This window comes from Prionailurus bengalensis, chromosome D2 (genome assembly GCF_016509475.1).
Source record: "Prionailurus bengalensis isolate Pbe53 chromosome D2, Fcat_Pben_1.1_paternal_pri, whole genome shotgun sequence".
Lineage (NCBI taxonomy): Eukaryota > Metazoa > Chordata > Mammalia > Carnivora > Felidae > Prionailurus > Prionailurus bengalensis.
In genome coordinates this window covers 16345506-16370500 of record NC_057351.1, presented here as the reverse complement: position 1 = coordinate 16370500, position 24995 = coordinate 16345506, and the positions used below count along the sequence as shown (strand labels likewise).

General features: G+C 45.7%; 1 protein-coding gene across 1 annotated transcript in view; it reads left to right on the top strand.

Moving 5' to 3' along the window:
• Positions 1 to 3724: 3724 nt before the first annotated feature.
• LOC122492742 (disrupted in schizophrenia 1 protein-like) overlaps positions 3725 to 24995 on the top strand; it is a 78517-nt gene continuing 57246 nt past the window's right edge. Inside the window, exon 1 of the mRNA XM_043596306.1 lies at positions 3725 to 4551. Within this exon, the coding sequence (XP_043452241.1) occupies positions 4514 to 4551 (38 nt within the window). The 5' untranslated portion in view covers positions 3725 to 4513. The remainder of the gene's footprint in view (positions 4552 to 24995) is intronic.

Below are 24995 nucleotides of genomic sequence, written 5' to 3'. Positions count from 1 at the left end.
TGCACACAAAACCTCGTTAGATTTGTTTTCCACTTAACATTCTCTTACCTTCCTTGTTTACACTGTAAGGGATATTGCTGGATAACGCGGTAATATTTTTTCATCAGACTCATCGGGACATTTTTGGATCATCAGTTATCATGAAGATTTATGGAAAATGTTGCTGTGCTCTCCAGGGGGAAGTCAACGTTAGAGTCTGGCCCCCAGCTCTCTCGGTGTCCCTTGATGGCATGTCTCTTTCAGATTTAAATAGTGCCTGGCGTGAAGTAGGACCCGGGTTAAATTCCTGAAACGTTGATTCGTGTTTGTACCGTGCACTCTGCTAAATGTTTTCACAGATTTACCGCATTTAATTATCAATCAGTTTTTGTTCAATTGGGTTCATGAAATTAATTATATGAATCCCATTCTGATAATATTGCCTGAACCTGGAAACCAGATCCGCTCAGCAAATGGAGCAGAGGGGAGGCATTTGTGCATTTTCCCTGTAGTGGTCAGCCTCCTTCAGCCATCCTTGGTTCCTGGAAGCTGGCCTCAATACCACTACCACCCTTTTGGTCTCTGCTCTAAGACCCGGTTAGAAAAGGAAGGGAAAAAAGAAGGGAAGAAAAGATGAGCTCTATTCTCCATGCATCTGGGGCATATTATTTAGGAAGTTAAAAACTTAAACTCCCTGTCTACAGTCCTGGCTTCTCTGGAAGGTTACCAGTCAACCTAGTGAAAATGTGTGCAAGGCATTTTAGGCTGGCTGGCTGGGAGATGGGTCAGGATCCAGTATTTCAGTGCAACATCCTTTTCGGATGGTGGCCTCCAGGCAAGGGGAAAGGCTCATCAAACTCCCTGGGTGTTCCTGTGTGGGTCCTAACTACCATAGTTATTTCTGAACAGAAGCATGAATATGGTAGATACCCGGATTACTTTTAAACATAAGAATATGGCTTTCTTGTCCTCGAGGGAGGTGCTGTGAATTTTTGTCCTTTGGAGGAAAGGTGGCATCACAATGTAATTGTAGTTACATATGATCACCGCGGGCTTCTTAAGTGACTCTCACTCTGTCAGTGACAGCATCTAGTCTCGTCGCTTCACACACCAGTGCCTTGCAAATGTCCATCGGCACGCCAGACCTTTTCTCGACTCACATAGCCAACTTCATACTTGACATCGCCACCGGATGGCTCATAAACGCAACTTTATCAGATCCAAAATTGGACTCTTTTTAAGCTTCTCAATTGCTTTTATCGCTTCCAGCTTATTGAGGTATAATTGACAAATAAAATTGTGTAAGATATTTAAAGTATACAACGTGATGATTTGATACATGTATGCGTTGTGAAAGAAGCCCTCCCCCACCTCCATCTGGTTAATTAACACATCCACACATATTTGACTTTTTTTTTTTTTTTTTTTTTTTTTGGTGAGAACATTTAAGTTCTACTCTCAGCAAATTTCAGTCTGAGATTGAACTCTTGCTCATCTCCCCAAACTGGTTTCACCTGCATTCTTTCTCCCTCGCTTCATGGCAACTCTGTCTTCCAGTGGTTCAGGGCAAAAACCTTGTGGTCATTCGAGATGGGTCTCTTTTTCACACTCCTGAATTCAATGCATCAGGCACTCCTGCTGCCTCTGTCCTTAAAATATATCTAAAACCTGCCTCTTATCACCAACTCCTGAGACACCATGGCCTCAGTCCCGCCCCGCCCCCTTGTCCCGGATGATCGCTCTAACCTCCCTGTGTCTCTCTGCTTCTCTCGTGTCTTCCTAGAGTCTATTCTCAACAGAGAAGCCATGAGCCAGTTTGTGGCCTTTCTTCTCCAGTGTTTTCCCATTTCGTTCAGGGCACGCAAAATCCTGACACGGCTTTCCAGTAACTACCGCTATGTAACGAATCATCCACAGACCTAATCACTCAGAGCCATTTATTGTGTGTACAAATTCTGAGAGTCAGGCATTTAGACCTAGAGCAGCAGAAATGGCTGGTCTCTGTTTCCTGATGTCTGGGTCCCTCAGACTCTATGGCTCAAATTATCTGAAAGCTTGCTCAGTCACATATCTGGCTGTAAGTTGAGACCTTCACCTGGGCCGTCAGCCAGAACACCTGTGAATGGCCTCTCCATGTAGCTTGGGCTTCCTCACAACATGGTTGGCTGGGTTCCCAGTGGGGAGAGCCAGGCAGAAGCTGGACCCTAGCCTCAGAAGTTAAAGAGCATCCTTCCTGCCATTCTCCATTGGATGTAATGTCATAACCTGTTCAGATTCAAGAGGAGGGAGACAGATTTCACTGCTTGATGGGGAGTGGCCAAGTTCTGGACTAGTGTGTGGGACCAGGAATATGACTGTGGCCATGTGCTGGAAATGTGATCTGCCACAGTGGCCTACATGATTGGAGGTGGCCTATTTCTCTGCCTTACTCTTTTTCCCAGAGAACATCTCCAGATTTTGCTGGAGGACTCACGTATGTTCCTGCCCTAGAATCTTTAGACTGGCTGTTCCTTCCGTTTACTGTGCTCCTCCCAGTATGGCTGCTTATGTGCTCCTCTCCGCCCTCTTCATGCTTTAACTCAAATGTCACCTTCCCAGTGGTGCCTGACCACTCTGCTGCCCCGTTCTGATCCCCTTCTCTTGCTTCGTAGTACTTACTACCTTCTAAGTATTCCGTGGAACTTTTATGTTAATTATTACCTGCCCCTACCAGAATTAAGCATTACATAAGCAGGAATCTTTGTTGCTTCTGTTCACTAGTTTACCCCCCTGGGCTTAGAACAGCGCATGGCACAAAATAAGTATAGAATGTGAAGCAGAGCATTTCCGGTTGGGACATTCTGAGTTTTTGCAGTACCTGCTCCAGAAGAACCAGTGAGCAGATCTCAGCTACCTGGAACCATATCACCACCACTTATTCCTCATGCTAGCATAGTATCTGCCACACAGTAGGTGCTGAAAATAAATATCTTTTTTCATTATTTATTAGATGAAATTAAATTATTTATTAAATTAATAATAAATTAAATTAAATTATTTACTAAATTAAATTAAATTGAATTTATTTGGAGAAAAAACTCAACACAGCTTAACTTGTAAATGAGACCGACGTAAATCAACACGATAGGACACCAACTTAAATAGTTGCTTTCATTGCGTACATTTCTGTTTTTATCTATTATGAACTGATGAACCAGAACTTTTGTTTTAGTTTCTGGATAAATATTTGGTTTCTTTTTGAGGAATTTCAAGGTGCGTTTTCCAGTTCCAAATATACCCTCTGCCCCTCACCCTTGCACATACATGTTGGCAAAAATAAGATCCCGAGAGCCCTCTAGGCAGAGGCTCAGGCAATAGGACTTCTGCTTTCCACATCCCCCAACTTTAGAGTGTCATGCATGAATTACCTTTGGGAATAAAGGGTGAAATGAAAATAATAATAGGGGTGCCTGGGTGGCTCAGTCGGTTGAGCATCCGACTTCAGCTCAGGTCACGATCTCACAGTCTGTGAGTTTGAGCCCCACGTCGGGCTCTGTTGTGACAGCTCAGAGCCTGGAGCCTGCTTCGGATTCTGTGTCTCCCTCTCTGTCTGCCCCTCCCCTGCTCATGCTCTGTCTCTCTCTCTCTCTCTCTCTCTCTCAAAAAAATAAAAACGTTAAAAAAAATTAAAAAAAATAATAAAGTCCACCTTAGCAATAATAACAGTGATGATAGAAATGGCAATAACATCAATGACAGCTGCCATCTGTTGGGGGCTTCTCTGCTGCCACCTGCTCTTCTGGGCACTTCATATTCACATCTCCGTCAGCGGTCACCTTCAGAGGAAGGCACGTTCGTTCCCCAGAGGAGGAAACAGGCCATCAGGGCTTGCCCCAAAATGTACCAAGTTTCTTTTTATTGGTAAAGTGCCTCTTTGATCCACGGGAGGAATAACAATCATCTGTTCCTTCAACATTTGGTGATTACGAGGCTCTGAGTTTCTCTCGAGGAGCCCGCTGATCTCCCAGCTTTGGAAGCCAAGCCTCTGATGTCAGCTACTGTCAGGATCACGTTTCCATGCGTTCCTCAGTTAAAGGGGCCGCAATCCCATGCTACCGCTGGTGAGGTTTTTTTGCTTCGTCCATAGGACGGGACTTGTTCCTCTTTCTGGTCTTTTCTTCATACTCTGCACCCAAGCTCTTGGCCACCAGGTGGGAAAGGGGAAAACGCACAGAACACAGCGGCTTCCATTCCAGACACCAAATGAGCTGGCTTGCCAGATACCACGCGCGGCATGGTGACCTTGCCCCCTGGCTTCATCTCCGGCAGAGATGCTGAAGGCCTCAGAGCATTTCCAGCACCTCGCTCCAGGCAGCCGCCTCAGTGCATTCGAGTGTTTTCCAAACCTAGGATGTGATCATCGCTATCGGCCTGACGGCGATCCTTTGGGTTTTTGGCTTTTAGTCGAGCATTTTTGGGCTGTGTTCAATCTTTGCGTACAATTGCATCAACTTCAGGTTTTTGTTTTGCAGAAACGAGTGTGAAGGAGAATACCATGAAGTACATGGAAATCCTTGAGGATAAACTGCGTAGGTAAGGAGAAGAATTTCTACGTTACAGACTCCATGGTTCATCTGGATTCTTTTTTTTTTTTTTAATTTTTTTTCAACGTTTATTTATTTTTGGGACAGAGAGAGGCAGAGCATGAACGGGGGAGGGGCAGAGAGAGAGGGAGACACAGACTCGGAAGCAGGCTCCAGGCTCCGAGCCATCAGCCCAGAGCCCGACGCGGGGCTCGAACTCCCGGACCGCGAGATCGTGACCTGGCTGAAGTCGGACGCTTAACCGACTGCGCCACCCAGGCGCCCCAATCTGGATTCTTAATTGTAAAGGGAATTTAGTGAGAGCAGAGAAAAAGGCTAGTCCATTTGTGGAATGAGTTGACAAAGAAAAAACACACCCAAAGGAGCCTCTTCTAAGAGGATTGAAGCAGGTGCCATATAAACATCTCCTAGCCCTTTTCTCCTCTTTATAAAAAGCAAATAGATTAAGATGTTTTAAAAGTGGGGGAGATCACAAGTTAGTTTCCATGTTCCATAGGAAGAATCTTCTTTGCCATGTTAAATTCCAAATTCATGCCTTGGTCTGTTTTTTTGTTTTTTTGTTTTTTTTTTTAATTCTTTTCTTTTTAATGTCTGAAGTGGATTTCGACCCAGCTTATACACGTTTTGGAACAATGTAAGAAATACATATCTGAGGTTCTGTTTTGAATCCCGAATCAAAACCAGCGTGAAAATTTGTGGTCGCTTTTTTTTTTTTAAACCCAATTAGGAATTGAGATTTGAGAAACATTATGGATGTTGCAGCGTGTCAAGATGTTTCTCATTTTTGTGGATGTGTGCTCATGAAAATAAGTCCCAGCCACCAGGATCTGTTCCTAATTAAGGAAACAAGTATGAGAATGTAATGTGTACTTTCTTCCCTGGGAGTCACTTAGCTTTATGGAGACCGTTTTGCTACTATTTTGGAAATTGGTAAATAACTCTTTAAATACACTATGCCTTAAAACTTTGTCAGCTGAGATAATGCCATCGGCAAAATACTTCTCCCTTAAGGGATTCTGGGAGGGGCTGCCTTGCTGAGTTCAGTTCTGCAGGGCAAGGAAGGTACTTTGGGATTTGTTCCAAAGCTTGCAAAACAAGTTCTTCCAACCACTGACTGATAGCTCCCTGCCTCCAGACATGGAGAGGCTACGACCAAGGTAGTAGGTAGTGTGGGGTTAAGGAGGGCATGCAGGTATGGGCATCCTCGAAGGAAATGTCTCCCCTCCTTGGAAAGGAGGATATTCATCTGGGTCAGGTGCACTGCTCTGAGTCCGGCCTCCCCTCCCCCGCACGTTCCAAGGCACGTTTCAGCACATGCCTTGTTGATCTTATCCGGCTACCATGTTTAGCCGTAACCACCACACATATTGTTCGTTCCGCTAGGTTACTGGGCAGCAGGTTGGAATCGTAGGAGCTTGGGCGTTGGTAGAGAGACGCCCATTTAAAATGCAGCTTTACAGGGGCACCTGGGTGGCTCAGCTGGTTAAGCGTCCCACTTTGGCTCAGCTCACGATCTCATGGTTTGTCAGATCGAGCCCCAAGTCCAGTTCTGTACTGACAGCTCAGAGCCTGCAGCCTGCTTCACATTCTGTGTCTCCTTCTCTCTCTGCCCTTGCCCTGATTGTGCATTCTCTCTCTCTCTCTCTCTCTCTCTCAAAAAGAAAGAAAGAAACATTAAAAAAAATAAAATAAAATGCAGCTCTGCAGTTTATCCAATTCCCTCACCTCCAGTCAACATTCACCGTCAGCCTCTGTAGCTGTAAAGCTAAAGGAAGGTACCTGTCCTCTGGAGTTAAGGTGTGGGTTTTACGGAACAGCAGGGAAAAAGGCCTCACCTAGGTGGCAGTCAGAAAATTTTAGTTCCCTCCTCCTTCTGCTGCTCCTGACCTTCTCTCGCCTCTTCACTGGAACTGAGTGAACAGACATGCCCAGAACTCATCCTTTTCCCTCCAAGCCAGCTCCCCTGCTTTGTATCCGGCCCAGAGAACGGCCCATCACCCACCTGGACCAGTCCTGGGACCTGAACCTGGCTGCCTGTGGGGCATCACCAACTCAAGCTCACTCCCCGGGCCCTCACCTCCCCCTCGGAGTCACAGAGTCCCCTGAGTCCTGCCAGGCGGGCCCCTTTTGTGTCCTCAAGCCCACCTCCCCCTCCCCCTGCTAGTATGGGTCTGTCTTCTCCCACTGAAGGACCATAGTAGCCACTTTTTGATTTTCCGTTTTGTGTTGCCCTTCCCACTCCATTCTCCAAGTGGTCTTGAGCGAGCATCTTAAAATACAAATTTGGTCATTGCACATCCCTCTCATCTTAAGGATGAAGCCTGAGGATAAAGTGTGGCTCCTCACTCTTCCAAGTGGCCTCTGTGTGTTCTTCAGCAGCAGCATCCGTCATCACCCTGCCACTGTCCTACTCGTACTGATTCTCTTGTGTTTCTCAATGCTACTGTGCGTTTTTTTCCGGTGGAGACACTAATTTAGACAGGGAAATGGTCAAGGGAAGTTATCCGGGGAAGTATTAGGCTCAGCCGTGTGAAATTACTGGTATTAGATCACATTGACCTAAGGAGTCTCAACCCAATACGTAGGGATTTGAAGTCATCTTCAGGAGGGTCAGAAGCTCTGGCCTGAGACTGGCCAGTGTCCTCGCCATGGCACGCTGGCATATTGGGCACACTTGCTCTCACCGCCCCCTCCCCTTGCAGGTGCACCAGTGGCTGCCCCCCCCCCCCTCCCCACCCACCCCAGCCTCCACACCAACTCTGCCTCCAGCTCCACTCCAGCTTTGCCCTTGCTCTACCCCACCCGCCCCCCACTCTGCCCTGCCCCTCCTCTACTCTGCCTCTGCTCCACCCCCTGCTCTGCCCCCTCTCTGCCTCCCCTCCACCCCCTGCCTGTCTCTGCTCCGCCTCTGCTCCGCCCCCTCTCTGCCTCTGCTCCGCCCCCTGCTCCGCCCCCTCTCTGCCTCTGCTCCGCCCCCTCTCTGCCTGTGCTCCGCCCCCTCTCTGCCTCTGCTCCACCCCCTGCTCCGCCCCCTCTCTGTCTCTGCTCCGCCCCCTCTCTGCCTCCGCTCCGCCCCTTGCTCCGCCCCCTCTCTGCCTCTGCTCCGCTCCCACTCTGTCCCACCCTCCCTTCATTTGTCTACATCTTTTCATCCTTCACGTTTTAGGTGTCTCCTCTTTGAAGACTTCCATGACTCCCGAAGACTCCCAAAATGTGCTTTTGCCCTGAACTCTTTGCTTTCAAAGTGCTTAACAACAGGTAGTGCAGATGTCTGCCTTGTTCAGAATGTGTCCACCGTGATCTGACGGCGCTGAACAGTGTTAAGGGTACCCAACAAATACTTGGTGAGTTAATGGTTGAGTGAATGCAACGAATTTATAGGCACCGCAGTCCCATCTTCCGTCATCTTCTGCCTCTCTCCCTGCCTCTCCGGCCATGTGGACACGGGACTCACATACATTCGTCACTTAGGCTCCTTCAGCAGCCTCAAATGACCAGAGTGGTAGCTGCCCCATCCTAACAGCCTGCTTCTCGAGGGCCCTTTCCTTTGCTCTTTTAAGCTGTCAGGAGGCCTGGCGCAGATCTGTTTGAACTGGCGTCACAGCAACACTGGACTGGGAGGGAAAGCGGCAAGCGGCAGGCAGAGTAGCAGGCAGAGAGGCTGGGTGCATCTCCAGGTGTGCGCAGGTGCCTCAGAGCAGGAGGCCAGACTAGGTGCTGGAGAAGCTCTCTCCCTCTTGCAACGGAACCGTCCTCCCCACCGGGCCTGAGGAGTGATCCTGTACAGTCCCGGTTCTTTCCCCGGAGAACCGACGTCTTGAAACACAAAACCAGTTGTCGGGGTCTGAAGCGGTTTGCGTCTGGGTGGCCGCTCAGTGAATACTGCAGGATGTTGACCAAAGCAAGGCAACAGTTGCTGACAGAAGTCTTTGTTACTTACTTACAACCATCTGTAGCATCTCTTGGTCTTACCGGGATTTCAAAGTGAAAGTGGCTGACAACTGAATAGATTGCTCATTTCCCATTAGAACATATAGAATTTATGACCAGTGCAACAGCGAGATTTGGATCTGGCCAGTCATGATCTGGGAGACAAGTCTAAATGACAATATCTTTGTTACCATCTGAGTTTATGCTGAGACGAAAGAGGTTGGGCTCAAGGTCCCATTCTCTATCAAGAAAGTCAAGTGAATAAGGAAGTTAGGAAGTATCCGATTCTATTGGCTGTTCAAAGGGATACCTGCATAGGACAAAACACAAAACAGACAAATGTTAAATGGGGGCTTTTAGTATATGTTCAAACAAATATTTGCCTTTTAATGATCTCAGTTAAAGAAAAAAGAAAAGAAATTCCCTTCTAGATTTGAGTGATTATAAAAATTCAGAAGGTTTTTCTTCAAAATGTGATTTTAACCATGGTTTTGTGTGCTATCAGTTTTTTTAAATTTTTTAATTAAAAAAATTTTTTAATGTTTATTTATTTTTGAGAGAGAGAGACAGAGTGCAAGTGGGGGAGGGGGAGAGAGAGAGAGAGAGACAGACAGAATCTGAAGCAGGCTCCAGGCTCTGAGCTGTCAGCACAGAGCCTGACACGGGGCTCGAACTCACCAACTCCCCAACCATGAGATCATGGCCTGAGCAGAAACCGAGAGTCAGACACCTAACCAACTGAGCTACCCATGCACTCCATTATCAAACTATGTTAAAGCTGCAAAATATTTAAGGGCACCTGGATACCTCAGTCAGTTGAGCGTCCAACTTCAGCTCAGGTCACAATCTCACGGTTTGTCGGTTTGAGCCCCGAGTCGGGCTCTGTGCTGACAGCTCAGAGCCTGGAGCCTGCTTTGTATTCTGTGTCTCCCTCTCTCTCTGCCCCTCCCCTGCTCATACTCTGTTTCTCTCTCTCTCTCAAAAGTAAACAAACAAACAAACAAAAAAAGCTGCAAAATATTTGATGCACTTTAAAGTATATCAATTATGCTATTTTACATCCTCAAGATACCTATTCAGTCAAGTATAATTGTAAGTAGATAGTGAAGTTATATATTTGTAAATTACATCCATAGGCTCTATTTCATATAATGTATGTGAGAATAAATATAGACATATATAAATATACATGGATATGTACACATACTCATATAAACACACAAACTTGCAATTGAGAAATAAACATATTTCATAATTATTCTACTTATTTTGAAAATTCTCTTTTAGTAACAATGCATTGACTGGAAGTCTATGGATCAGAAAGAGGTAACATTCTCTCCTTTAATATCTAACCTTACTATCAGGGAGTGACTTAGGCACTGGGGAGAATACGGCTTACCATTTCTGTATGTCGGCAACATTCCTCTGGCAAATACACCTTGTTCTCCACAAGAAAATGAACTGATGAAAAAAATAATGAGTTATAAGTTAGATGCAGGTACATTCCTATTTCCCCTTGTACAAAGGAGAGATACTATTTGAGGATTTTCCCTTGCTCACGTGTTTCACGGATGTTCCTCCTTCCCTTGTCTTAGCTGGATAGGCAGGAGGGTGGGGGCAACCAGAGCGACATGGCCATGTGACAGACCCGGTCCCCTGGTGCTTTCCTCTCTATTCTCACTGTTACATCCCTCCAACCTAGTGCCCCTCAACCTGGAGCCCTCTCCAACCTAGTGCCTGGCTGCACATTCATCCTTAATGCTCAGCACGATATTCCTTCTCTATAAAGCCTTTATGGCCTTCTGCTTCCTTCTTGGTACCCACAATGGCACCCGCTACCGACAATTTGTTGCAATGATTTGTGTCTGAGTCTACTAGGCTGTGAGATCCTTGAGAATGGGTTCCATGCCTGACTGGCTCTGTATTCCAAGTGGCCGGCTTGCTGTTTGGCATGTGATAAACGTTCAATAAGATTATATTTAGTGCAAGAATGAATGGCTAAATAGCAATTGGATCTGGAGACTTTATTTTTAACTATTAGATTTAAAAAGTTAAGGCAGCCTAAGAAGATATAATGCCCCAGAAATCCCTTCGTCTTGCCATCAAATCTTAATGGCATGTAAGAGAATAGAACAACAACAACAACAATCTACTCTTTTTTTTTTTTTTAATTTTTTTTTCAACGTTTATTTATTTTTGGGACAGAGAGAGACAGAGCATGAACGGGGGAGGGACAGAGAGAGAGGGAGACACAGAATCGGAAACAGGCTCCAGGCTCTGAGCCATCAGCCCAGAGCCCGACGCGGGGCTCGAACTCACGGACCGCGAGATCGTGACCTGGCTGAAGTCGGACGCTTAACCGACTGCGCCACCCAGGCGCCCCTACAACAATCTACTCTTAAAGAGTTTTCCCCTCTTAAAGAGTAAGACTAATCTTACTCCCTCAGATTTATTGTTTCCAGAGGTTAAGAGTTAAGTGTGATATTTTGGCCTGGCTGATTTTCCCTTGTGGCTAAACCTTGCTTTAATTTCCTTTGTCTCAATGATTACATATTCTCTGTTAGCTGTCTTTCCCAAAGACTCAAAAGAAATAGTCAAAAGTTGTATGGATGGGTTACCTTTTTTACTGACCATGTGTTATATCTCTAAGCATGGTGCAGGAGAAATTAATTATTGTCCAATGGCAAACTTGTGTCTCTGGCTAGTGTGAACCAAGCCCTCCACCCTATGGCTATGAGTAGTGGTTCCGTTTAACCTTGTGGAATCTCTTATATGCGTGACTAATGGGAAACGGTCCCTTTTTTTTAGCATCTCTTGGTTCTATTGCTATCTTTTTTTTCTGCAGTTGAATATGAAACTTTGTAAGTACAGTTCACTGGATTATAGGTTATTTTTGTTTCCTTGTGCTCTTGTGTGTTTCTCGAGTGTTTTTCCCCTTTGAGTACGTACCATATTTTTGTAATCAGAAAAGAGAAAAATCATTAAACTTTGTTTTGAATATACAAGTAGTTAGATACCTTCTTAGAGGCCCTTCTTAGCTTTAGAAAGAACTGTCAAACACTCATCATTTGCATCTGAATTTACTTTCAATTTTGGAGACTGATATATTTTTCTAAAGCGGATTTGGTTCTTTTTTTTTTTTTTTTTGAGAGAAATACAGAGAGAGTGTGGGCAGGAGAGGGGCAGAGAGAGAGGGAGACAGCGAATCCTAAGCAGAGAATCCCGACACAGGGTTTGAACTCACAAACTCATGAAACCGTGAGATCATGACCTGAGCAGAAATCAAGAGTCAGATGCTTAAACAACTGAGCCATCCAGACACACCCTTAAAGGTGATTTCCTTCTTTTTAAAACATTAATGATTAGTTTCTAATTATCTTGAAGTTTTCGTATGGACAACTTGGTGGGAAATGGTCGTGGGGTCAAACTCACTCTGCTAATGAACACCTAGCGGGAGTGAGCAGAGAGGGAGAGTCCTGGTGGCTTCCTACCTGGACCCCCTACTACCTCTCAGCTTGCCTGTGTGGATAGCTCTGCCTTCACGCCAGAAGTCAGTGGAAACTGAGAGTCAGACAGCTTACCGGAGTTCGAGAGTACTTATCTGGCAAAATTCCATTGACCTTCTATGTAAGCCAGTACAGCGTTAGACGAGAAGGACACGCAGAAGACTAAGGCAGTGTCCCTGCACTCAAAGGGCATGCCATCTGGAGGGGAAGCAGCATTGTACACAGAACTGTGCCTGGTATGGGGACAATCTCAGACATGCCTCAGAGACCAAGGTCTGTTCCCTCTCGCAAGGCTCTCAGAGCCTGTCAGTCATGACCAAGAGCAAGTGTTGACGACCGATTGCCCACGATGTAATGAAGATGGGAATCACAGCTGAGGATGTGCTCTCTAAGGCACTTGTTTCTGAAGCAGCTACTACCCACACTTGGGTGTGGGAAGAACATTCTAGAATTATATTTTACTTTTTCATTTTACCCATTTACATTTTGTCCTTGAAAACGGTCTCATTCTTGAAATGTTTTAGACGTTGGTAGTATTACAGGTACGCAAGTTGTGAAACAAATACTAGGGTGCAGGCTCATGATTTTCATTACCGATGAGTTCAGACATAATAAAAAATACCCGAGATAGTGCCGAAGACAGTATTCCTTTACTTATTTTCTAAAACTGAACCAGATATCACATTTAGGATCCACCCACCCCATCCAGCAGCTGTCTTTGTCTCCGCATCCACAAAGGAAACAGGGAGTTAATTCTACGAGGGAGGGGGCAACACTGAGACTGCACAAAGACGATGAAAGAGGCAGGGCATGGAGACTGAGGGGGCAGGGTGAGAAAATGCAGAGGAGAGGGGATTGAAAATGTGGTAGCAGCTATTGGTGACTTGGGGGGAGAATTCAGGCGCCTTATTCAGGTGTATGGCCCTTGGCGGCATAATGGCTGAAAGCCTAAGAGCCTGCATATCCTAGGAGTGTATTCCAAACTTGACCAAGCAACGCTGGCTTTCATGGCAGGCTTGGAGGCTTGCTCACCCCGAACAATGAATGGAATTCTTTGAGATCCGGCACATAATGCCCTTTATGCCAAATTATGCAAGGTAATTTTGAAGTTCCTGTGCACCTGGAACAATCCATTTTCAACCCATATTGAACTTATTTCAAAAGCTGTTGAGGGAAATGAATGAAAGAAATGGCAGCCGGTGGATAAGCAACTGGCTGCCATGGGAACCCCCTCCCCCCTCTGGGCACAAAGAAAAGGGAAGCAGACACACGTGGACACCTCCGTTTGTTTTTTCATACTTTCTGTTTCATTGCTGACATCTGCCTTCCTCCTCGCTTTCTTAACGGGCACACGTCAACCATGTTACTTCTCACCCCCAGACCTCGCTCCTTCACAGCGGGCTCGGTGCCTTTCTCGCGGCTTCTGCGCGGCCTTGACCCCTTTTTGCTTTGCCTCTGCTGTTCTCGGAAAGACGGAGATTCTCAGCTTCTTTCTTTCCCCTCCCTGATTTGGCGTGAACCTCCTACATCCACCTCCATTCCACGCTGGGGGCTGTTTCTATCAGCTGTGTCTCTCTCATTAGCAGGCGACTTTTCATCCCTGCCTGAGAAGCAGGCTGTCTGTTGAGTTGAACCCTGTCTGTCCTTTCAGATTTTATTTAAGTAGACGTGGCCCCCAGTGATTTCTCTTTCTTCTGGCTCCTCTCTTGTCTTCTGGCTACCGCATGCTTGCTGTTTGTTCACACTGCCTTTTAACTGTCCGTGTCCCGCCTTGTCACCTCAATTGCCTGCTCAGAGTTAGTTCTCCAACACAGGAAATACTTGTAACTTCATCCGTCGGTTGATACCTTTGTTAGCAAGCCCACACTTCCCTTCTAAAACCAGACAAATTGATCCTACGTATCTATGCAGCCGACCTTTACATTTTTTTTTTTAACGTTTATTTATTTTTGAGACAGAGAGAGACAGAGCATGAACGGGGGAGGGTCAGAGAGAGGGAGACACAGAATCGGAAACAGGCTCCAGGCTCCGAGCTGTCACCACAGAGCCTGACACGGGGCTTGAACTCAGGAACCTCGAGATCATGACCTGAGCCGAAGTCGGCCGCTTAACCGACTGAGCCACCCAGGCGCCAACTTTTAAATAACACGGTTTGGGGCGCCTGGGTGGCGCAGTCGGTTAGGCGTCCGACTTCAGCCAGGTCACGATCTCGAGGTCCGTGAGTTCGAGCCCCGCGTCAGGCTCTGGGCTGATGGCTCAGAGCCTGGAGCCTGTTTCCGATTCTGTGTCTCCCTCTCTCTCTGCCCCTCCCCTGTTCATGCTCTGTCTCTCTCTGTCCCATAACTAAATAAACGTTAAATAACACGGTTTGAACTATGCTGGTCCACTGTGCTGGGTTTTGTTTCGTTTTTGTTTTTTATAAATCCAGTACAGTACTGTAAGTGTATTTTCTCTTCCTTCGTTTTTTTTTTTTTTTTTAATTTTTTAATGTTTATTTATTTTAGAGAGAGAGAGACAGAGCACAAGTGGGGGAGGGGCAGAGAGAGAGAGGGAGACACAGAATCCAAAGCAGGCTCCAGGCTCCGAGCTGTCAGCACAGAGCCGGATGTAGGGCTTGAATCCATGAGCCTTGAGATCATGACCTGAGCTGAAGTCAGTCAGACACTTAACCAACTGAGCCACCCAGGCACCCCTCTTCCTTATGATTTTCTTAATGACACTTTCTTTTCTCTAGCTTACTATAGTGTAAGAATTTGGTATAAAGTACATAAAACATACAAAATATGTGTTTATTGACTGCTTTTGTTATCAGAAAGGGTTTCAGGTAACAGTAGGCTATTAGTAATTAAGTTTTGGGGGAGTCAGAAGTTCCATGTGGATTTTCAGCTGTCCATTGTTCAAGGACCAACTGTACGTGGAAAGCCTTTATGAAAATATTCATGACTGGATTTTCCCACTTTTGAATTTGGGGGCAATATGGCCATATTGTCTAATTTTCCAAGAGAAGCAATGATCAGTGATCAATATAATATGTCATCATTGATTGTTTACATTTAATTTTTAACTTCATTTCCTCTTATACCAGAAAAACCTTAAGCATACTTAAAATAATAATGCTTAAATACATAAAGGCAAACATGCAGAAAAAAAAAATAATACATAAAATATAACAAGACAGCATGAAGTTTTAAAAAGGGGGAAAACAGAAGGAAAAACAAAGATAGGGAAAGTGTGGGTCACATTTATATGGAATTGAGTCTGCATGCAGTAGTTTACTAGAAATGGAATTGAGGGTGACTGATTATTATATAAAACTAAGTTACATTTTTTTGTGTATGTAAATGGTGTCATTTATAATAAGCCTTGTGGATCTACATTTGCCTTACAATTCACTATAATACTTTCCAGTTTCCAAGAACTCTAGTAATCAGTTTTTGCTCAGAAATAACTTTTTCCCCTGAAAGGTTCAGCTATGATGAATTCGGTTTCCAGAGTACTCAGATCGGTTGAAACAGGCCTCCACACAGCTCTTCAGAAAGAGGAAGAGTTCCTGCCTCTAGAAACCCAACTCCTCCAATGAGGCATCTTTCCTTCAGGGCTGCCTCCACCTGAGTCCCATCTGGCCTCTACCCCTGGTCCACAAAGTGGGGCCAGAACCCACTCTTTCCTTCTGGGTGCACCTGCCAGCAACGCCCAGAAGCAGGAGTTAATATAATGGGTCTCCCTCCCCCAGAGTTATTACCTTAAAAACAATCCTTAAACTCTCTCTCTGTCTTGACAAGGATAACGAACCCGAGACATTTCAATTTTTTTCAAGTTTTTGTTTCAATTCCAGTTAGTTAATATACAGTGTTATATTAGTTTCAGGCATGCAATATAGTGATTCCACACTTCCATACATCACCTAGTGCTCATCACAAGTGCCGTCCTTAATCCCTACCACCTGTTTCTCCCATCTCCTACCCCTCCCCCCCACCGCCCACCCCTCTGGTAACCACCAGTTTGTTCTCTATAGTTAAGGGTCTGTTTCTTGATCTGTCTCCTCTCTCTCATATTTCGTTGCCTTTTTTTTTTTAAGTTTATTTATTTATTTTGAGATAGAGAGATAGAGAGTGTGAGTGAGGGAGGGACACAGAGAAAAAGAGAGAATCCCAAGCAGTTCTGCACTCTCAGTGCAGAGCCCAAGGCCGGGCTCGATCCCACTAACCATGAGATCATGACCTAGGTCAATATCAAGAGTCAGCCGTTCAACTGACTGAGCCACCCAGGCGCCCCTTGTTTTGTTTCTTAAATTCCACATGTGAGTGAAATCATATGGTATTTGTCTTCCTCTGGCTGACTTATTTCACTTAGCATTATACTCTCTAGCTCCATCCATGTTGTTGCCCATGGCAAGATTTCATTCTTTTTTATGGCTGAATAATATTCCATTGTACATGTATACCACATCTTCCTTATCCATTCATCAATCGGTGGACACTTGGGCTGCTTCCATATCTTGGCTATTGTACATAATGCTGCTATAAACATAGAGGCGCATGTATCCTTTTGAATTCGTGTTTTTGTATTCTTTGGGTAAATACCCAGTAGTGCTGTTACAGAACCAGGCTGGATCGCTGGTGGAGAAACCAAGCGGCACTCAGAGATCTTGGTGGATCGGAGTTTTATTTCATACCAGCAGGCTCAGAGGAGACAACTTCTCCAAAGGTCTGAGTCCCCAGCACAAGCATGGGGGACAATTTATCGTCTGTTACTTACGCATTCCGCATTAGTAGTAATTTGGCCCAGGAGGCAAGTGGGGCAGGAAGAAGAACCCGGAAGGGGAGTCTTCGGTCGGGGACTGGAATTTCCCTATCAGTCCTGTTGACCATCTTGTAACAGATTTTTCCCTATCAGTGCAATTGCTGGGTCATGGGGTTGTGCAGAGTCTGCAACCAGATTGCCTCGGTTTGAGTGAGGCCGATTTTGAGCCGTGGGCTGCCATTAGGTCAATAAATCCCTTCAAGATCCAATTTTCTGTTATGAAAATGGATCAATAATAGAGTAAGATACAGAATGTTTCTCACATACATTAAGGGCGTAATAAATGCTAGTTATTATTACCTTAGTAGCAGCTATGACACCATAAAAATTAGGAAACCCAAATATTACATTTAAAGAAAACCCTAATTTTATTAAGCCAGAAGAGAGCCCCTTGTCTTCCTCGTGAAATTATGGGGAGAAGAGAGATGTCTGCTTGTAGTTAATGGCCTCCACTAAGAGTCTGCCAACCCTTGTTGATTACCCAAACACCACTCTGTCTGCTGCCTGCCTTTAGCCAGCTGTTAGCACCTCCTGTAGCGGGTGGAGAGGGAAAGAAAAGAGGTAATTGAGTTGTTAATGGCTATGACAAAGGTTTAGAGCCTCCTGTGGTTTCCGGACCAAAACGTTAAAATCCTGGAGCAAACTTATGTCTTTAGAACCAGTCTGGCCAGTTCTGGAGTTTTTGAGACAGAGAAAACCCAGAGCTCAGGCTGGAAAGAATGTACCATTTCTTCTCTGATTCATAGAACTCCAAGGCACCTCATCTTGACCCTGTGGAGCTCAGGCCACAGTCGTCTCACTCTCAGGCATAGCATTTTTTGAGGAAAGTGACTCCAATACACTTGCTTCTCTCCTCTGATATTTTCCTTTGAGGAAGCAAAAATGTTGCCTGGGAGAAGGGGGTGACAGAAGGGAAGAAGAGAAAGTAAAACAGAAGCCCTCTGGGCTTGTCTGGTGATGGGCTTCAAAGAGGGAGGTCTTAGTAGGGAGAATCTGGGGAGCAGAGTGACAGGGTACAGGGAGAAAACAGGTTTTGATTGCCAGGTCAGAACTGAGAGGTGGGAATACCTGTGAAGAGGTCGTAGTCACCTGTCATCCCTGTCTTTGTCATTGATACGTTAAGGCTTAATTGGAAGTGGGGCTGTTTTTAAGTAGCCTGAAAAGCAAACAGGAAAAAAAGGATGACCGTGATTTTGACTAAGAGAATAGAAGATAGACAAGAGATTGATTATAATCCAAAACAGAAGGCTCTGCTGGCAGATTCTACTGTGGTTTGTGCAGCTCAGCCCAAAGTTTCTCTGCTTTAAACCTGTGATATGATCACTCTGTCCACTGAGATCAATTAAGAAGCCAACCAATTTTCAAGGAGGCTCAAGACTTGGCCAGATGCCCAGTGATTCCTGTTTCTTTATCCTGTTTCATTTAGGTGACTGAGAGACAGACATTCAGTTGTGATCACTAGGTGAGACTGGCCAGAGGTGATGTCCACCACTATCCGTGAGCCTGTGTGGCCATTGGCCCGCCAGATAAGCCAGTGTGCTTCAGAGTGTGTGCATTTCAAGGTGCCTGTCACATTTTTAAAAAAGCAATTATAATTAATCAATAGGGAATGTCCAAGCTAAGGGGAATTTTGCAAACTCAAAAGAAACCATGATAGCTTGAGTGTTTTTGGTGCCTTTTGGCAGAGAGTTGAGAAATCTTAAAGAAAAATTAATTGCTGTATCAATGGAAACCCCAGTAGGTAGATATCCAATTTGTCATTAATTAAAATGAGAACACTTTTTAAGAATTCAGGGAAGCATTGTCAAGATTGCATGATAGTTTAATTTGCTAACATGGTATGAACCTGTTAGCTTCAGACACATGATTAATACAAGCGAAACTCCTCACGGAATGTTTCTGATGCTCACTTCCAGCATGCTGTCATTTTTAAGACTTCGCTCAATGCCCTTATCTCACTTTACGTGAGACGCCAGTTCTGCAGCAGCCTTGGAAAATGTACGTTAGACAAAATATCACACACAACATTTTCTGTGACTCATTTTGCTCCTTTTTCCTCCCCACCCGGCCACCCCCCAGCCAGCCTGAGTCATAGAACAGCTGTGTGAACATTAGCTAGGAAGCAAGCAGCGAGCTGCAGACACTTTCTGTGCTGGGTTGCATCTCATTATATCTGGGAGCTCACACCAGGATGGGCTCTAAATCCCTTATCACAACTGCCTCAGGCGGAAAGCAGTTTTTTTTTTCCCCCTGTTGTTGCTGATGTAAAGATGACATTTCTTGAGCTGGGAGAATTTTATGTGACCGCATTGTATGCTAAGCCTCAAAAGATAATTCTGTAGCTCCCATTCATCACAAAAACAGGGTCTTTTAGTTGTGCTTCTTAAAAAAAAAAAAATCCCCTAAAGAAATTGTGAAATTATTTAGTGGCCTAAGGAGGAGAAGAGAGTCACCAAGATGATGACTTACGACAATTACACAAAGCAATTTGAGTTATTATTCTATAAATGAGTTATTGTTCTATAAATGGGAAAATAAGCGAATGCCCTGGTTAGTTAGATGGGTTTCACTGGTGCAGATTGGTCACGGCGCCATATACCTTCCTATTCTGTAAGTGAACTCAAACCCGCCTCTTTTAATTGATGCTCTGTCTCTAGAATGTTCTTGATCTATTGCCATTCAGTGGAGTTTCCTTTTGTTTTGATAATGGTGTTTGTCCACTCTTGCAGTTACGGGATGGAAATTGTTCTAGAGTATCGCTTTGGTGCCAGGGCCCTCGTTAGGGGCTCCTTCTTGTGGTTTATTGGAGCGTGAAGGTGGAATGTATTTCTGTAAGTCGCATTGCCCTCCTGCTTGCCAAAGGGGCAAGGTCTCACCTGGAGTTATGTTTCATCCGCTTCTGTAAGTGTCTATGAATCCTTTGCGCTACAAGGGTTTAGTCAAGTGGAACTGTACAGCTTCGAAACGAATTTGGTCCCATGTTTGTTTTCCGGGTTGTCGACATTTAGACCCTTCTAGAGCAGCTGTGACGATGGGAGCTTAGCTGAGTCTCAAGCTACTCTAGTCTTAACCTAGGAGGAAAGAGTCTTCTCGGGGACAGACACGCTGAGAGATAGTCTCGTGAAAGCAAACTGGCCAGGCGTTTGGCTTCCGTCTCTGTGCCTCGCTGTCCAAGTCTGACTCCTGATAACACCCCCAGTACCTCGTGACGTGAGGGATTTGGAAGTAGACAAAGAAAATGGTGAATGCTGTGCCAACCTGTTGCTGTTGTAGTCTACGCTGAGTTATCAGCACCGTGTGAACCCAAGAGGAAGAAGAAAGAAGGAAAGCGGCTAGAAGGTTTGGGAAAAGCAGACAGGCTGCCCCAGGGAGCTGTGGCGATATGCCCCTTGGAGGGCACGTGGGCCCTAGTTCCAAGTGAGCCCTGTCGGCCCCCCTCAGCAACCCACCCTCAAGTCCCTCACAATCATTTGGTGGATCCTGATCAATTGTAACTGGAGACAGTGAGGAAAACCAAGTCAGTGTCTTGCCCTTTCGGGGAAAACTAAGCAAATATTGGCGAGACGTCCACTTCTTTACTCAAAGGTCTAAAAGCAGGAATTCCTGGGGCAGGGATTGGCGGTCTGGGAGTGATTTCAGTCAGGGTAGGGTTTTCCAGTGCCTTCAAACCCACCGCATTGATGAGGCTTTTTGGGGGGTGACGGTGGGGTTCATGGGGTCCAGAGCCGATGGCCGAGAAAGAATTCTTGAAGATGTCTTGGTGCAAAAAGTTGATTTTATCAAAGCACGGGGACAGGACCCGTGGGCAGAAAGAGCCGCCCCTGGGACCACGAGGAGATACTGGTTATACGCTATGGAGTTGGGGGAGGTTAAGTCCAGGGGAAGTTTCCAGTGAGATTTTCCTATGCTAAAGACTCACAGGTTATTGGAGGCCTAGCTGTTGTCAAGCTAAGGTTGTTTTTCCCTCTAGCAAAGCACTAACATTAAGACAGTGGGGAGTTCCTGGGGAAACTTTAACTCTGCCAGCCTCAAGTATCCGTCAGTGGGCTGCAGGTTATAAGGAAATTTAGTTCTGTCTGCCATTTCCTTCTGCCTCTGTTTCCCACATCACCATGGAGGGGTGATGGAGACTTAAGTCCTGCGGGACTATGAGCTCTATCAGTTAACCATTCGTTTCCCCCCTCTCCTTTGTTCTTGGGCAGCCAGGAGTGCCCGAGGAACCTCACACACATCCCACCTGGTGGGGGTAGAGGGTGTTTGCACCTGTCAGCTTGCCTCATGCTCCCTCATCAACATCACACGGATCATGGTCACTGCTGGCCTGATTTCCACATATGAGAATGGGCGGCTTTGGGGATGTGATTTATAATCACCGTCAACGGCCCCCTCCCCCCCCCGGATCCCCCCCTCCCCACCCAAAGCATCAGTCGATTTCTCTTGCCTGTTGAGGTCCTGTGCGTCTTGCCCGTCCTACAGCTGCCCTCCTCCATGCCCCAAGCAAGGGAGTTAGCATCTCCTTACCAACGGAGACTACAAGATTCTGGTTGGGAGCCAAGCATCTGTTTGACAAAATAGTTGCGTTAATAACAATAACAAGGAGATACTCTAGACAGCACTCAGTATTTTCAGGGCTCAACGGGTCAAAAGCTAGAAAAGCCGGCTGCTTAATCATTGGCAGGCAGGTTCCAACATGGAAGACCTTCCTCACCCCCACCCCAAACTAGCCCTTTTCTTTTTCTGAAGCTAATGGCTGTTTTGGTCGTTCTGATTTCGTAGTGGGTTTTCCATTCCCTTACAGATGTAGGTGTCAATGCCTGCAGAATGGTATTTCCTGCAGCTGTAGCCCTCCAGCTGCCATCTTCAGGGCCCACAAGCCAAGCAGAGTCAAGTGGATGACAGCAGGAGAGAAGCATGATTCAGGGTCTGTAGGGCGCACGTTCGTGTGTGCGAGGCCGACCTGCCTGTGGTCTCAGGGTGGCCCAAGCTGTCCTCTCTCCCTGCGTGTTCAGCTTCTGTATCTCCTCAGGGTTTCGGTTTGATTGAACAACAACAAAACGGACACTAAAACCACACCACCTAAAATGAAGTGGACAACCTTTAAAATCAACATTATAGGTCCTTTTCCTATTAGACTATTTTATTGGCCTTTTTAAAAATGTTCTATTTTTTATTTTTTATTTTTGCGAGAGAAAGAGAGAAACACGAGAGGGGAAGGGGCGGGGGGTGGGGGGAAGGCGCCGAGGATCTGAAGCAGGCTCTGTGCTGACAGCAGAGAGGCCCATGTGGGGCTTGAACTCATGAATGGTGAGATCATGACCTGAGCCAAAGTTGGACACTTAACTGACTGAGCCTCCCAGGTGCCCCTATTGGCTTTTTTTTTTTTCTTAAGTCAGGATGTTATAGAGCCTGGTCTGGATCACCCAGTAGAAGAACCAAGCGGCACCCGGAGATCTTGGGAGACAGGAGGTGTATTTTACATGGGCGGGCTCAAAGGAGATCAGTCTCCAGAGATCTGAGCCCTGAGCGTAAGCGGAGGGAACAATTTATCGTCTGTTGCTTCTGCATTCCAAATTGGTAGTAATTTGGTGCCCTGGCAAACAGGGTAGGAAGAACCGGAAGGGGAACCTTCAGTTGGGGACTGGAATTTCCCTATCAGTCTTGTTGGCCATCTTATAACAGATTTTTCCCTATCAGGGAAAATAAATATCATCCCTTATGTTCAGGTCCTCGGAAAATGTGAAAAATGAGCCGAATGAAAACCTGGTGACAGACGTTGCTTTACCAACCCCCTCATATCCACGTGGATTTTAAGGGAAAAACTTGGGTCCCCAGTTTGGCGGATGCTTCTCTCTTCTTAACTCCCATGATAAGAAGCCCAAGAAAAACGTGGGCATATTAGAAGGGAGGCAGCATGATTAAACTCATGTAGCCACATTGTCTTGTCAACCGATGTGTTTTTTTGGTATTTTTTTTGCCAGCTTTTAAAAGTCCAGTCTAGCATGATAATAAAATGAACTGGTAATGCCAGTCAATCTATGTTATCATTTTCTTTAAGAAATGCATTGAGTTATTTGAAAAATACTTCAGCCTTAGCTGATCAGTGTATTTATTACGTGTCTACACAACCCCCTTTGGCTCACTGCGGGTCCCTCTGAAGTGCCGTGACCTTTTTTGTTTAGTTTATTTATTTTGAGAGAGAGAGAGAGAGAGAGAGAGAGAGGACAAGCAGGTGAGGGGCAGAGAGAGAAGGAGACAGAATCCCAAGCAGGCTCTGCACCATCAGCACAGAGCCCGATGTGGGGCTCGAACTCATGACCTGTGATATCATGACCTGAGCAGAGATCAAGATGCTTAACCGACTGAGCCACCCAGGTGCCCCTGAGGTGCTGTGACTTCTGTGACAGGAGAGGCCAGGCCAGCAGGGGCTTCTCAGTCCCCTCCCTCCACTGCTTCCCTGGGAAGCCAGCGTCCCAACTGTTTTGATGCAAAGGGTTTAATAGGCTTGCGAGTCCCAGTTCCAACTACATGGGAGACTCCAGGGCCTCAAATGGACTTGAGACATTTCAGTGCACAGAGAAAAGGAGCGTTTTTTTTCTTTCTTTCTTTTTTTTTTTTTTTAAGTGCCGATTATTTCGTAGCCTCTGGGCATCAGCCCGGACTCCAGCTTTAAGCCCCACGAGGAGCCCGTTGCCACCAGTTAGCAGAAAACACAGTGCTTCTGAAAAGGAGCCTGGCACAGAGTAGCACGTACAAATTTGTTCGTAAAAGAGCGGGTCTGACCTTCCTTGCGGCGGCTTCAGAGGAAGAGGTAACTTTGGGGCAGGAAAAGGAAGTTCTCCCTTCAGTTTACATAGGATAATGAGAGTTCTGATTCTTCCATGTTGCAGAATAAACCGGGAACAGAGGCATTCATCCTGCGGGAAAGGACTAGAGAAGATTTGGAATCTGAGAGGCCAGCCATTATTCTCCCAGGACAGAGATTTCTTTATAGCCTCCCGGTTGGGCTTCACAAGATCCCTCTGGCTCTGAGTTGCTCATTATCTGGGGGAGACCATCAGAACAAAACAGTCAAACAAAGACAAGAGCTTTTTAAAGTGGAATATGGGTGATTCAAATAGGTTCTAAATACTAGTGTCACAAATGCATTTTAGATGGTTGCGGTAATGAGGATAGAGACAGATTGAGACATTTTTCAAATGTTTGTTTGAAAGCTGGAAAGGACATGCAATGATAATATCGAGCTAACCTTTATTAAGAGATACTGTGTGTCAGATAATCCACTAAATGCTTGAAATGGATTATTTTACTTAAGCCTTCTAGTAACCCAATGGGATGTAAGCTCCGTTATTAACCCAAATATATAAGGCAGCTGGGGCTCAGAGAGAAGCTGGGCTCCCTGTGCCCAGATCCCACAGGGAGTACTCTTTGGGTATCATGGTCTATTTCAACCTCCCTCAGAGCCTCTATTCTCCAAGACCAATGTTGGTACAACATTCTGGAGTTGGGTATGAGCCACATGTGTGAAACTTGAAAACTGCATCTTAAAAATAGACTTTTTGGGGGGGACGCCTGGGTGGCTCAGTCGGTTAAGCGTCTGACTTCGGCTCAGGTCACGATCTCGCGGTTTGTGAGTTCGAGCCCCGCGTCGGCTCTGTGCTGACAGCTCAGAGCCTGGAGCCTACTTCGGATTCTGTGTCTCCCTCACTCTCTGCCCCTCCCCTGCTCATGCTCTGTCTCTCTCTGTCTCAAAAATAAATAAAACATTTAAAAAATTTTTAAAAAATAGACTTTTTGGTTTAAATCCCCTCAGTAAGACTTAGAAAAAACCTGATTACTATGAAAAACTTCACACATGTACAAAACCAGAGAAATTATATAATGAATGAGGATAATGAGTCCCCATGTACACATCACACACATTCAACAATTTTCAACACGTGGCAATACTGATTTCAGCTATACCCCCATTCACCCTGGCACTGTAGTAGTTTCTTATTGCTGCTGAAATGAATGACCACAAACCTAGTACCTTGACCCAACGCACATTTATTCTCTTCCAGGTCTGGTGTTCAGAAGTCCGTAATCACTTTCCCTGGGCTAAAGTCAAGGTGTTGGCTGGGCTCCTCCCTTCTGGAGGCTCCAAGGGGAGAATCTGTTTCATTATCTGTTTCAGCTGCTAGTGGCCCCCAGTATC